General features: G+C 36.1%; 1 protein-coding gene across 15 annotated transcripts in view; it reads left to right on the top strand.

The window, feature by feature from the left end:
- Positions 1–14,219, top strand: part of LYRM7 (LYR motif containing 7) — a 66,279-nt gene that overhangs the window by 28,528 nt on the left and 23,532 nt on the right. For 3 of the 15 annotated variants that reach the window (XR_015250387.1, XR_015250382.1, XM_086704818.1), the window contains one exon: positions 3,593–3,766. The exons of 2 other annotated variants lie outside the window; for them this stretch is intronic. Coding sequence is in view for 4 of the 13 variants with exons in the window: in XM_086704818.1 (XP_086560944.1) it covers positions 3,593–3,615 (23 nt within the window). In the remaining 9 variants the exon portion in view is untranslated. 10 more of the 15 variants (XR_015250394.1, XR_015250384.1, XR_015250385.1 and 7 more) reach the window with 8 other exon arrangements.

Here is a 14,219-nt window from a genome sequence, read left to right as displayed (position 1 = left end):
CTGAGGATTTTGCATCTGTTTTCCTCAAGGATATTGACCTCTGATTTTCTTTTCTTGTAGTGTCCTTGTCTAGTTTTGGTATCAGAGTAATGCTGGCTTCATAAAATGAGTTTGAAAGTATTCCTTCCTCTTTTGTTTCATTTACTTATTTATTTATTTTTAATCTTGACCTAAATTTTTTTTGGGCCATAAATAAGTTAAAGGATTTTATTTTAAGAAATTATTGTTTTGGGGATATCTGGGAGGCTCAGTCAGTTAAGCATCTGACTTCTGCCCGGGTCTTGATCTCACAGTTCATGAGTTCAAGTCCTGCAACAAGTGAGCTTGAGCTCCGCTTAAAGTGAGGTTCTGCCCTACTTTGGGTGAGCTCCACTTCTCTCTCTCTCTCTCTCTCTCTCTCTCTCTCCCTTTCTCTCTCTCTCTGCCCATTGTGGGATTGTCTCTCTCTCTCTCTGCCCCTCCCTCACTTGCACCCTCTCTCTCTCAAAAAACAAATAAAATAAAGTGATTAAAAAAAAAATTACTTTTTTGGGGGCACCTGTGTGACTCAGTCAGTGTCTCACTTTGGCTCAGGTCATGATCTCATGGTTAATGAGTTCGAGCCCCACATTAGGCTTGCTGCTTTCAGTGCATAGCCCACTTTGGATCCTCTGTCCCTCTCTCTTTCTGCCCTTCCCCACTTGTGCTCTCTCCCTGTCAAAAATAAATAAAACATTAAAAAAAAGAAATTACTCTTTAACTGATAAATTTCATATGACCATAATAAGGTTTTTAGGAGCCTCTAAAGTACAAGAAATAAATCATGATCTCGATGTAGTTCTTTTTCAAGATCTGACAACTTCAATAAACTTAATGTTGTTATGGCACATTGATATCTAACATAGAGAACAAAGTCAAGGATTTTATAATCAGTAAAGAAACATTACAGTGAAAAATAGTATACAGCATGTAAATCTGCCTCTTATATGTTTGGCCTAATGAAAGTGCTAGCAGTTACTTTAGAAAAATTCTATTGTAGGGCACCTTTTGATTCCAAAGATTACCTAATAAGGTGAATTGGGTTAAGGGATTGAGTAATGAATATTTGACAGGTTTTCTGGTTATTTACCACTTTCTGAATTGCTCATTTTGTTTCAGAAATTTCCATCTCAGTGAGTTCTAAATTTCCATTATAGAATCTAGAAAATTCAGGGGCTCCTGGATGGCTCAGTCATTTAAGTGGCCGACTTTGGCTCAGGTCATGATTTCATGGTTCGTGGATTTGGGCCCTACGTTGGGCTTTATGCTAACAGCTTGGAGGCTGGAGCCTGCTTCAAATTCTGTATCTCCCTCTCACTCTGCTCCTCTCCTACTCATATTCTGTCTCTCTCTGTCTCTGAAAAATAAACATTAAAAAAAATTTTTTTATAAGAATCTGGAAAATTCAGTTCCTTGGTTTTCTTTAAAGTTCAGGCATGGAAGGGCACCTGGGTGGCTCAGTCGGTTAAGCATCTGACTTTAGCTCAGGTCATGATCTCATAGCTTGTGGGTTTGAGCCTCAGGCTGTATGCTGACAGCTTAGAGCTGCTTCGGATTCTGTGTCTCCCTCTCTCTCTGCCCTTCCCCACTCGTGCTCTGTCTCTCTTAAAAATAAATAGATGTTATAAAGAAAATAAAGGCATGGAATTTGACATAGGTGCAGTACATTCACTCATACTCAGAAATGAACTTGAGAAAAGATGGTTGGCATACAATCTGTTTTGCTGGCAGTAATGGCAGAGTCAATTTACTGATTCACAAGTGGCACTGGTATGGTGGCAGAAGCAGATGTAGTAAAATTTAGTTTCCAGCAGCATCTGAAATGTAGCATCTTTTGTTCCATGGTGATAGAAGTGATGGCAGTTTCTTGTAGGGGCCAACAGGCAGCAGCAGTTTTCATCATCAAGCCAGTTTTGTGGTATGGATTTGTACATTGTTCCTGGAAGCTTAGCCTTAAGCATGCCTGATTCTTAAGCCCTTACAATAATTGCATGAGTTAGACCAAAAACCTTTTTAATAAATGCCTTTTCTGCTTAATCAGCCAGAGTCAGCTTCTGTTACTTTTAACTAAGAACAACAGAAGTTGTTACCAAAAGTGAGGTGCTGTGCGATTAGTTGAATGGAAGGCAAAGACACAGGTGGATATGACTGTTATGGATCTCACCTTTACAGTCTTTAAGGCTGGTGGCCCTTGTTATGTAGTGATGAAACATGAGGTAAGTGCCTCGTAGTGTTTCTTGAAACACACCGAGTACCAGCTGAAGCTATAGGAATAAGAGAAATAACCAGAATGTCATGGTGTTCTGGTTATATCTTCCTGCTTTCAGCAGAATATTGAAAAAGAGAATGAATGCAGATTAAGCTAGTTGCTACCAAGCAAAGATGGAAGGAAGTACTGTTTTGCTAAGGGCACTTTTCTGTCTGTGTCCTGATGGAGAATCCTATACTTTAGATTTAGAGTCTTGCAGTGTTGAAGATGAGAATTGCTCTTACCTACTAACACTATAGCCAATACAAGCCAGGGCTTTTGAGTTCTGACATGAAATAAGATCCTTGCCTCAAGCCATTCTCATTTGTCAGGCAAAGATCAGATATACAGTGCATTTACTCACTGGAGCCTATAGTTTTTCATTACTTTAAGAAATATGCATTAATCTAAGGATTGGGGAATGGGCAGAACATAGAGGCCATTACCAAAGAATGAAAATCTTCATGCTTAAAAACCTATGACTACCTATACATGGAAATGACTAGAAAAAAAAATAAATTTGGAGCTTATAAAGTTTTTAAATGAATTATATTGCCAAGAAACCCCAAGTCTGGCTAGCTCACTTCAACTCTTAAGGCCATCCCTGGACCCTTGAACACATCAATAGCAAGTGGATTGTGAAAGCTTCACACTCTCAACGAAGAGGATCTTCCCCAGTATCCCACCTCTGGACAAGGATGCCCCTAGCATACAGAACCAGGAGCCTTGAAGAAGAGAGGACAGGAGAAGGTCTTTTAGTCTCCCACAAAACAGGATAGGTGCTGCCAGATTGGCTAACTAGGGAATATATCGCTTGGCAAAAGCAAGAAGTCCTTGCTCTTCCTGTCCAGCAGGATTTAGGGTTTGCTGTGGTACAGTGACTGCTGTGTTTCCTATTCCAGTTTTTCACTGCTGTGTCTATACTACCATGTGAGCCCTGGGTAGACCTAAGGGAAAGACTAGCACATCAGCCAGAAATACTTGATTTAAACCTGGTGGATAAGACTTTGGGGGTTGTAAATTGATATATTCTGTGTATGCACCAAAGGGTATATATTCATGTTGTGTAGACAGGAGGGTGGACCACTTGTATTCACTATCCATTCCTTTTTACTGGCTGAAAACTTTTGTTCAGGGTGCAGTGTGCCAAGACAAAAAAAAAAAAAAAAAGTTATTTCTCAGGCGACAGGACACCTTTCTGGCCAACATAAGCAGTTGTGTACTGGATGTTGCTTGCAAGAAAGCTGTTGTTTTCCTGTTAAAAAGTCATAAACCAACCTAGCACTCACCTTTTGCCCTTTTCCCTTCTCCTTGCCTGGAGAGCAGATGTGATGTCACAGCAGCAGTAAAGACAAAAACCACGCATGAAGGATAGCACAACAGGAATGTAAAAAGAGCCTGGCTTCTTAGTGGTAGTAAAGACCCGTAGTAGCCCAGGACTGCCTTAATTCATATTTCTTGATATGTGAGAAAATTAAATCTCTTACTTTTTTAAACTACTGTTTGTTGTACTTTTGGTTAATGTCTTTTCCACCAGACTGTAGACTCTTTGAAGCCGAATAGGCTTTTTTTTTTAAATTGAAGTATAATTGACATATAACATTATTAGTTTCATTTCTACAACATGATTCCATATTTGTACATATGGCAAAATGACTACCACAATAAGTCTAGTTAATGTCTGTCCTCTACATAGTTACAAATTGTTTTTCTTGAGATAAGGACTTTTAAGATGTACTCTTAGTAGCTTTCAAATACAGTATTATTAACTATTGTTACCATGCTGTCCTGAAAAGACTATTATATATTCATCTCTGCATCTTCATTTCATGATGTAATGTTCAGCATAAAATAGGCACATATATGTTTGATAAGTGAAACAATTTATTGCCATTGTTACTAAGTTAAAACCTAATCTATAGTTTGCTCTCTGGTGATATCTCCCAAGATTTGGTAAAAGCAGATGAGATATAAAATATTTATTTAACTGGTTTTCATTTCAGTAAGCCACATTTAAGACCTGGCTCATAAGAACATTATTTTTAGTTAGATCAGTTATATTTTCCTTTCGAATTAAATTTATTTAAGTGACACCTTTTAGAAATTTTTTTTTTAGTAATTCAAATTTACAGAAAAGATGCAAGAGAAGTTGAAGGGTATGGATACTTCCTTTACTGAAATTTCACAAATGCTAACATTTACCACATTTGCTTTATTATTCCTGCCTCATTTTTTTCCTGGATGTTCTGACAGTACATTGCAGACATAATGCCTCTTTACCCCCAAATGATCATTTTTAAAATCGTGATAGCCCTCTAAGATTATATTTGGAGAAAGAGTGTATTTCTTAAAAATACTTTCATATATATTTGCTAAACTTGCAAGGAGATTCTTTTATAAAACCACAGTATAATTATCAAAACCACAATATTAACATTGATACAACTGTATCATTTGCATGTTTTCATTTGTCCTAACTTGTCTTCCATAGCAGAAGAAAAAAATTTTCCTTCTGGTCTAGGATCCATTGAGGATCACACAAATAGCATTTAGTCACCATGTTTTTTAGTCTTTCTTAATCTGAAGCAATTCCTCAATCTTTCTTTCTTTCATGACCATGATTTTTTTGAGAGAGAGACAAAGACAGAGAGCACGAGTGGGGGAGAGGGGCAGAGGGGGAGAGAGAATTCTTTCAAAAATTTTTTTAACATTTGTTTATTTTTGAGAGAGAGAGAGAAAGAGAGCATGAGCAGGGGAGAGGCGGAGACAGAGGGAGACACAATCTGAAGCAGGCTCCAGGCTCCATGCTGACACCACAGAGCCCAACACGAGGCTTGAACTCACAAACTGCGAGATCATAACCTGAGCTAAGTCAGACGCTTAACCAGCTGAGCTACCCAGGTGCCCCGAGAGAGAGTGAGAGGGAGAGAGGGGAGAGAGAGGAGAGAGGAGAGAGAGGAGAGAGAGGGAGAGAGAGAGAGAGCGAGAGAGAGAGAGAGAGAGGAGAGAGAGGGAGAGAGAGAGAGAGAGAGAGAGAGAGAGAGAGAGAGGAGAGAGGAGAGGGGAGAGAGAGAGAGAGAGAGAGAGAGAGAGAGAGAGAGAGAGAGACAAGTTTTAAGCAGCCTCCACACTCAGCTTGGAGTCTGATGCAGGGCTCCATTCCATGACCCTGGGATCATGACCTGAGCTGAAATCAAGGGTTGGACACTCAACGTACTGAGCCACCCAGGGGCCCCTGACAGAGTATACCCAAGTTATTTCATAGAAAGTGATGTGAGCATTTTTTTTATCATGATACCTGAATTAACCTCTTCAGGGAAAAAAAGGGAAAATCAATGATCTCAAAATTATGGATCTCAGTTGACCTTCAGCAAGATATGTTACTGAAGACTCATATTTTTTGTTGTTGTTGTTTAACTGTGTTTCTCAGTGGGGAACTGTTGACATTTTCAACAGGATAGTTCTTCACTGCACCAAATTGTCCCATACATCCCTGGCTCCTACCCACTAAATGCAGGCAGCGTTCTTCAGTTGGTGTGACCACCCAAAACACCCCCATGTGAGAACTACTATTCTGTAAAATTTAGGATCTTTAAATTAGAGAAACAGTCTTGCTTTTTATATAATAGGCATTTAAACAAATTTCCTGTTGATTATTTTAATTATCAGTAATCTGTCATCAGATAGGTGATAATGTGCTTTAGCCTAATTCTGTTCATGTAATTAGTTATATTTAATAAATGATAAAAGGTTCAGTTGATAATATATGTTTTAATATAATCTGAAATGAGAATTCTGTTAACAGTTTCCATTTAAAATCAAGGACTTCACCCTAGAAATTAACTCAAATATTTATGGAAGATCTACCTTAAAATTCAATATTTTACTGTTAAAAAGTTTAGGGGGAAATGAATGTATGTTCATTTTCATGATGTCAATTACTCTTTTTGTTTTTCTTTCAGAATTGGTCCCTAGGAAAGAACTCCTTATAGAAAATGTGCCATACTGTGATGCACCAACTCAGAAAAAATGAGTTTTCTAGGATAAACTCAAGCTTTGTAGTTTTTAATCTTAAATATATAACTCTGGCAAAAGTTTTGGAAATGGAAATATTCCTCTTAGAACTGGCCTGTTGAAAATGAATGAAGTATTGCATCATAATTAAATTTCACATTAAATGAACATTGCTGAAAACTGCAGAACATAGTTAAATATTTCTAGACAGCATTAGATAAGAAGACCTGTAATTTGCATATAAAATCAAAGTTTATAAAGTAAAATGAACGCTTAGGGAGGCATGTCATACTCATTTCTCTTTGACCTTGATGAGTATTTTAGTCTCACCATAACTAAGAGTGCAGTGTTTTGACAAGTTGGTGGGTTTTCCTCCCATGTGAAATGAAACTGTTAGATTAAAATTATTAGATTAAATTTATGATTAGTCCCACAAACCTTAAATTAGTAAAAATTCATAGCATATACCAACTCTCTATAGAAAGTGGCCTTTGTTTCCTGTAAAGCATTGACATTATTTCTGTAATTATTCTAACAAATAATTATACACTTTCATTTCAGAGACAGAGTACCTCTCTGTTCCTGTAAAGACATTTTTTTTCATAAGTCTTCTGAAGATAGATGAATAAAATATCAAAATCACCTAGGATCACTGTGGAATAAATCCGATTTTTTTTAGGAAGGAGTGACCCTTGATCAAACTATATAATATAGCCTTAGTAGAAGGCTTTTTTTTCCCCACATGTCCCATCCCTCCCTGACAAGATTGGGAATATCACAGAACAGTTTGACATTGTACCCTCTAATGGTAGGAATTATAAAATTGTATTTAATAATCTTCCTGTTTTTCTTTTATCTGTGTGTCTTTACCATTCTCTGTTCTTAGTGAACAGTGTGTTCTTTCCTAATTCCCTGATAAGTTTTACCAATAACAATACAGAGTTTTAAATTTTTGCAAGATTCTTTTTTTTCTTTAATATTTATTTTTGAGAGAGAGCACAAACAGGGGAGGGGCAGAGAGAGAGAGAGAGAGAGAGGGCGAGTGAGAATCCAAAATTGATTTTGCTCTGACAACAGGGCTCGAATCCATGAACTGTAAGATCATGAGCAGAGCTGAAACCAAGAGGCAGATGCTTAATCAACTGAGCTACCCAGGCACCCGTAAAATTTTTGCAAGATTCTTGATGCAAGCTTTGTTTTTTGGCAAAACATGGATATATCCATTCTGGATTTGAAATGTTAGGTTTTAACGTAATTTAATTTTAAAACATAATAAAATAATTTAATTTTAGAAAATCAAAGATTTTTCTAAATTCCTTAAGACATATTATACTTAACATTAAGCCATCGACTATCCTTAATGCCTTCTAATACTTTTGAGGAGAGTAGTTAGTAGTCTGTGAAATGGTTTATACATGTCAAAAGATTTGCTATGTTAGTTTTTCATCTCCCATGTATATTTGTTACTTATGTGGAAATTATACCTACATAAAAATAAAAGTTATTTGCTATTTGAAATTTGCCTTTATAAAAGTATGCTGAAAATTGTCATAATACCATCACTGGTAATTTGCCTGACTTACTACTGTTTCATTAAGTATATTATATATTTTAAGGAAAGTTGCCTGACCTAGGTTAATTTAACATATTTTAATTATTTCCATATTATTGAACAGTTTTAGCAGTTCTTAGCTTTCTCTCTTTAATCTTAATTCCCTTGTTCAATTCTTCACTCACATTAATTTAAATATCTCAACAGGGTTTTTTTTAATAGTTACCATTAAGAGTAATAGAGGTTAATAATTCATAGGTTTATTTTATTAAAATAGTGGCTTTGAGATTTTCTCCAAGATACATGTTTTAGATATATAAGAGAAAAGATCCTGTTTATATTAGCAAACAAAACTTTAAAATAGAAATAGACTTTTTAGAGGTTCCTGGATGGCTCAGTCGGTTAAGCTGCTGACTCTTGATTTTGGCTTGAGTCATGATCTCATGGTTTGTGAGATTGAGCTTTGCATTGGGCTCCGCACTGCAGCGCAGAACCTGTTAGGGATTCTCTATCCCGTCTCTGTCTTTCCTCCTTGAGCAGATAGATACACACTCTCTCAAAAATAAATAAATTTTAAAAAAAAGGAAATGGACTTTTTTTTAAAAAAGCTGTAACTTAAAAATGAAAGATATACTATGTTCCTAGATGGGACAATTGAAAATTATGGAAGTGAACAGTTCTTTAAATGTTACCTATCAAAATCCCCAAAGATTGGAAGTCTGTCTAAATAAAAATATATAACTTGTACACTCTGTGAAAGCTACTATAAATAAAGTTTACAGAAGATACTTGCTACCAACATAATGATTAAAATAGTTAAGATGTGGGGCGCCTTGGTGGTCAGTTAAGCTTCAGACTTCAGCTCAGGTCATGAAGTGGCAGTTTGTGAGTTCAGATACCATGTCAGGCTCTGTGCTGACAGCTCAGAGCCTGGAGCGTGCTTCAGATCTGTCTGTCTGTCTCTGTCTCTCTTTCTCAAAAGTAAACATTAAAAAGATAGTTAAGATGTAAATGTTCCTATGACTCAGTAAAAGATAACTCAGTGGAAAATGATCAAATGATATAAATTAAAAGTTCACAGAAGAAGAAATATTAAGCCTCACTAGTGATCAGAGAAATGTAAATTAAAACAAAACGAAACAATTTTGTTCATCAAATTTGCAAAAGCTAAAGAAGCTCAAGATACCCAATATTCTTAAAGGTCATAGGGTGTGAGGAAATGGGCAATCTCATATTTCTGGAAAGGATGTAAATGATAGGGCTTTTTTGAAAGGAAAATTGACATCAAAATTTAAAATAAATATATTGTTCAGTCTTTATGTCAATAGCACACAAGAGTGCTAATAAATGAATACTCAGATATATTTACAGAAATTTCTGTAACATTATTTATAATTAAAAAAAATTGATAATAGCCTAAATTTCCAAACTTGGGGCGGGGAATTAAAGGAAATAGAGTTCTGGGATACTACACAGCAGTTCAAAAATTGATGCAAAATATATATATTGTCAACTGAAAGAAGCAAGTCACAATATATGTTCTCTATGAATCCATTTACATACAAAAGAACTACTTTGCACAGGTTTGTGCATATACAATAAAATCTTGGGTTGCGAGTAACTTGTTCTGTGAGTGTTCCACAAGACGAGCAAACATTTCTAATAAATACTAACTTGATAAACGAGCAATGTCCTGCAGTATGTGTAGTACATGATGCCGAATGTCACATGATCACAACTGAGCCGATGGTTCTTGAAATTCACTTACATATACAAGTGTTTTGGATTATAAGCATGTTTCTGGAACGAATTATACTTGTAAACCAAGGTTTTACTGTATATACAAATGAATAGAAATATACATGTTTAATGTTACTACAGTTGACCTTTGAACAACAAGGGCTTGAACTGCACAGATCCACTTATACATAGACTTTTTTTATAGAGTACAATACTATAAATGTATTTTCTTGTCTTTATGATTTTCTTAATATTTTCTCTAGCTTTTTTTTTAAAAGGATACAGTATATAATGCCTGTATAAAATATGTGTTAATCAACTGTTACTGTTAAGGCCAACAAGTAGGCTATTAGTTATGCTTTGAGGCATATCAAAAGTTATATGTGGATTTTTGACTGCACAAAGTTCAGCTCCCCTAACCCCCATGTTGTTCAAGGGCCAAGTGTAGGTAGGTAAGAAAATGAGATTTGATGAAAGGACTGATAAATTGAGGATTTTTATTAGGATAACTCTTGCATGTTTAAATATTTTTTACAGTGAGTGTATCAATGTATAATTTTTAAAGGACAGTACTTAAGCTGCTAGTGATTTATTTAAAACTTAATTATGAAATAGTTCAGATATCAGCATCTAGTGTATGAGACACTCATGAGCCTAATTCCCACATTTGACAGATGTTAACATTTTGCCATATTTGTTTAAAGAGTTCCTTCCTTGTGAGTCACAAAATCTTAAAAAGTTAAAGTCCCACCTCTCTTTTCTTTCGCCTGTCTCTTTTCAGGTATAATTACTGTTTTACAGTTCATGGATATCATTCCCATACTTGTTTTTATACTTTTACCAAATGTGCATGTGTTCAAAACAATATATAGTGTTGTTTTGTGGTTTTAAAATGAAAATAAATGGTGTTATACTTCATGTGTTCTCGAGCTTATTTTCATCATACATGAGGTTTTAGAGATTATTTTAAAAAATTTTTTATATGAGATCTATTTTGTTGCATAAATAGCTAGGTCTTTTACTTTTATGTCTTATTCCATTGTAAGAATAAACTAGTTTATCCATGTCTCTTGATGAACAGTAGTATTGTTTTGTTTTTTGATATTGCAAACAAATTTACCAAAGATTCCAGCATGTGGATTTTGCACCCAAAGTTTACCTGAATATACACAAGGAAACAGAACCTTTGAGTCATAGGGTATGTACATATTCAATTCTTGCTAGAATTTTTAAATTGTTCTTCTTTTTTTTTTTTTTTAATGTTAGAGAACATAAGCAGGGGAGAGGGGCAGAGGAAGAGAGAGAGAATTTTAAGCAGGCTCCACACTTAGCATGGATCCCAGTGGCAGGGCTAGATCCCACATCCCTGGGATCATGACCTGAGCCAAAATAAAGAGTTGGTTGCTCACCTGACTGAGCCACCCAAGTAACTCTTAAATTGTTCTTTAAAGTAGTTGTACCACTTTATATTCCAGTCAACACTGTATGAGAAGCCCCATTTTTCCATATCTTCACTGTTAGTGTTATATAGGACTTTTCACATTTTTGTCAAATATTTGGATATGAAATGGTATCATTTTTTTTTTAAGTTTATTTATTTTCAGAGAGACAGAGTACGAGTCGGGGAGGGCAGTGAGGGAGGGAGAATCCAAAGCAGGCTCCATGCTGCCTCACAGAGCCTGGTGAAGAGCTCGAACCCACAAAACCCTGAGATCATGACCTGAGCCAAAACCAAGAGACAGACGCTCAACCGACTGAGCCACTCAGGTGCCCCATGAAATGGTATCATGTTTTAATTTGGATTTCTGTATTACTGGTGAGATCATCTTGTACTTACTGGTCGTTACAGTTTTCCTTTATGAATGTGTGTTCATATCCTGTGTCCTTTTTCTTTTGGATTGTCTGGCGATTTCTCACTAATCCTTTTTATATGTTCTGGGTACTAATCTTGTGTTACCTGTAAATGCTTTCTTCCATAATGTGACTTGTATTTTAACACTGTTTATCATCAACCTGTATTATGGAGCTTATTTTAGTGTATCCATTTTAAAAGATTTTTTATTAATTTTGCTTTTGTACCTTTTTAAGTAATATTTTATACTCCATAGGCATAAAGATGTTCTAAAACATTTTCCTCTGAACATTAAGGTTTTGCTTTCTATATTTGGGACTTAATGCCATCTAGAATTTATTTTTTTTATATATGAGGGAGGGATTTAGTTTTACCTTTTTTATGGGAAAATTTTGCCTCAGGATCATTTATTGGATAACCCATCCTTTTTCTGATTACGTGTAAAAGAACTTTGATCATATCTCAAGTTACAATATATTAGAATCATTTAAGGACATAGCTATTTACGGACTTAGTTTCTACAATTATCCCTCTTCTCCCCCAAATCTTTTTTCTTCCCCCCTCTCTCTCTACTGGATTGTTCTCAATGGCATTCAACATTCCGGAATATTTCCTTTGTTAAAAAAAAAAAACTTTATTGAACCCACCTCTGCCCTCGAGCTTCAACACCACATTTTTCTGCAGTTTTTACTAAGAAAAAACTGTCCTTATCAGCACTTCTCTCCCCATTCTATCTTATACAGACCCCACTCAAGGCTTAATCCCTACCACTGCAATCAAACCCTTCTTGTCCCAGTTACTGGTGACCTCCACTTAGAAGTCCAAAGGTCAGTTTTTAGTTCTTATTTTATTCATCCTCTCAGTAGCAGTTGGCATAATCAATCATTCCCTCTTTTTTGAACAGAGACCTAGACACTCATTTACTATAAACCTATTGTATGATACAAACATGGACCCAAGTAACAAAAATGCCTGCCTTGTCTTCTATTTGTTATTTTAGAGCCACTCTCAGCCTTTCTTGATCCTGGTCTCAGCCTCCTCTGTGAGGACTGACTGTGTAAACCAGCTCCAAGTGGCTTCTGTACTTTCTGACTTTTGGTTGGTTCGGCTAATGGGGGATGCTGGCAGGATATCAGGAGGGAGGAAAATGAGGGCAGTTATTTATCTTTCTGACTGTATCCCTGAGAAGTTGCCTCAGGCTGTACTATCCTCAAAGCTTCTCTCAAGGTGGGTTCTGTACAGTTCTTGCCTTCCAGTTTGCATAAGAGCTTCCCTTTCCTTTTCAGGCCTGGGGTTGCAACAGCTTATCTGTTACTATCCACATGGGTTCCCCTACACTCATAGTTTTATAAATAGTGACTTTACATGTAAATCTTTCTCAAACTGCCATATTTTTTTTTTCAAACTGCCATATTTTAATTCACTAATTCACTGCCCTGAGGAAACTTACTTATGGAGGTGAGAGACAGATGATAGGCAAAATTAACAAGTAAATTAGAAGGTGATAAGTAATGTGGAGAAAGATAAGGCAGGAAAGGAAGATAGGGAAGCTGGGAACAATAAGGTGTTGCAATTTTAAATGTTATCAGGGAAGGTCTCACCAAGAAAGTGATAGTTGAGCAAAGACAAGGGTATGAGGGATCTAGACATACATATATGCAAGGGGAGAGTTTTCCCTTACAGCAAACTGCTAGTGCAAGGTTCCTAACACTGGCTCACGCCTACTCTCATGGAAGAAAGCCCAGTGACAGGAGGAAAGTGACTTACGGAAAGAGTAGTAGTAGATGCAGTCATAGAAATGATATGATAGAAAGAGCTGGGGAGTAGATGCCAGGTTATTTGGGCTATTACAAAGACTATGGTTTTCACTCTTATCAAATGAGAGCCATTAGATGATTTTGAGAAGAGAAGTGATATCTGATTTTAAGTTTTAAAGAGCTCACTTTGGCTTTTGTGCTGAGAATAGACTATGGGGCAGGGTTGATTGCAGGGATATGAATTAGAAGTCTGTTGAATAAATCTAGATAACAGGTGATAATGGCTTAGACCACAGTGGCAGCAATGATAGTGGTGAGAAGGGGCACAATTCTGGGTATATTTTCATAGAGCTCATGGTGTTCTTATGTGAAGTGAGACAACAAGGAGTCAGAGATAATTTCCAAGAGTTTTGGCCTGAGCAACTAGAAACACATTGTTGCCATCAATTACTATGGTTAAAAACAAACTAGGTTTGTGAAAAATCAGGAAATTAGTTTTAGACATGTATTGATTGAAATGCCTATTAGATATCCAAATGGAGATACTAATAAGACATTAAATGTAACCTCTGTATTTCAAGAAATTGTCTGGGCTGGAAATACATATTTGGGAACCATTAATATAGATAAAGTACTTAAAACCATAATACTGGATGAAATCACCAAGAAATTGAAGTTAGATAGAAAAGGAAAGTTGAGTCCTGGGATACTCCAGCGTTGAGGTTAAGGAGATAAAGAACAACAAGCACCAGAGACAGAAAAATTTCCAGTAAGGTAGGAGGAAAACAAAAAGAAGGTAGAATAGAGGTTGGCAGACTGGCTCACAGAGAGTAAATTTGACCCACTGCCTTTTTTTGTAAGTAACATTTTATTGGAATACTACCACACTTGTCCATTTACATGTTTTCTATGGCTGCTTCCATACTATAATGCCATCATTGAGTAATTTCATCCATAAAACCTAAAATTGCTATCTGTTCCCATACACAACAAGTTTTTGACCCCGGGTGTAGAGTCCTGGGAGCCAAGTAAAAAAAA

Source organism: Puma concolor, chromosome A1 (genome assembly GCF_028749965.1).
Source record: "Puma concolor isolate L17-30 chromosome A1, mPumCon1.1.hap2, whole genome shotgun sequence".
NCBI lineage: Eukaryota > Metazoa > Chordata > Mammalia > Carnivora > Felidae > Puma > Puma concolor.
This window is presented reverse-complemented; position numbering and strand designations above follow the sequence as displayed.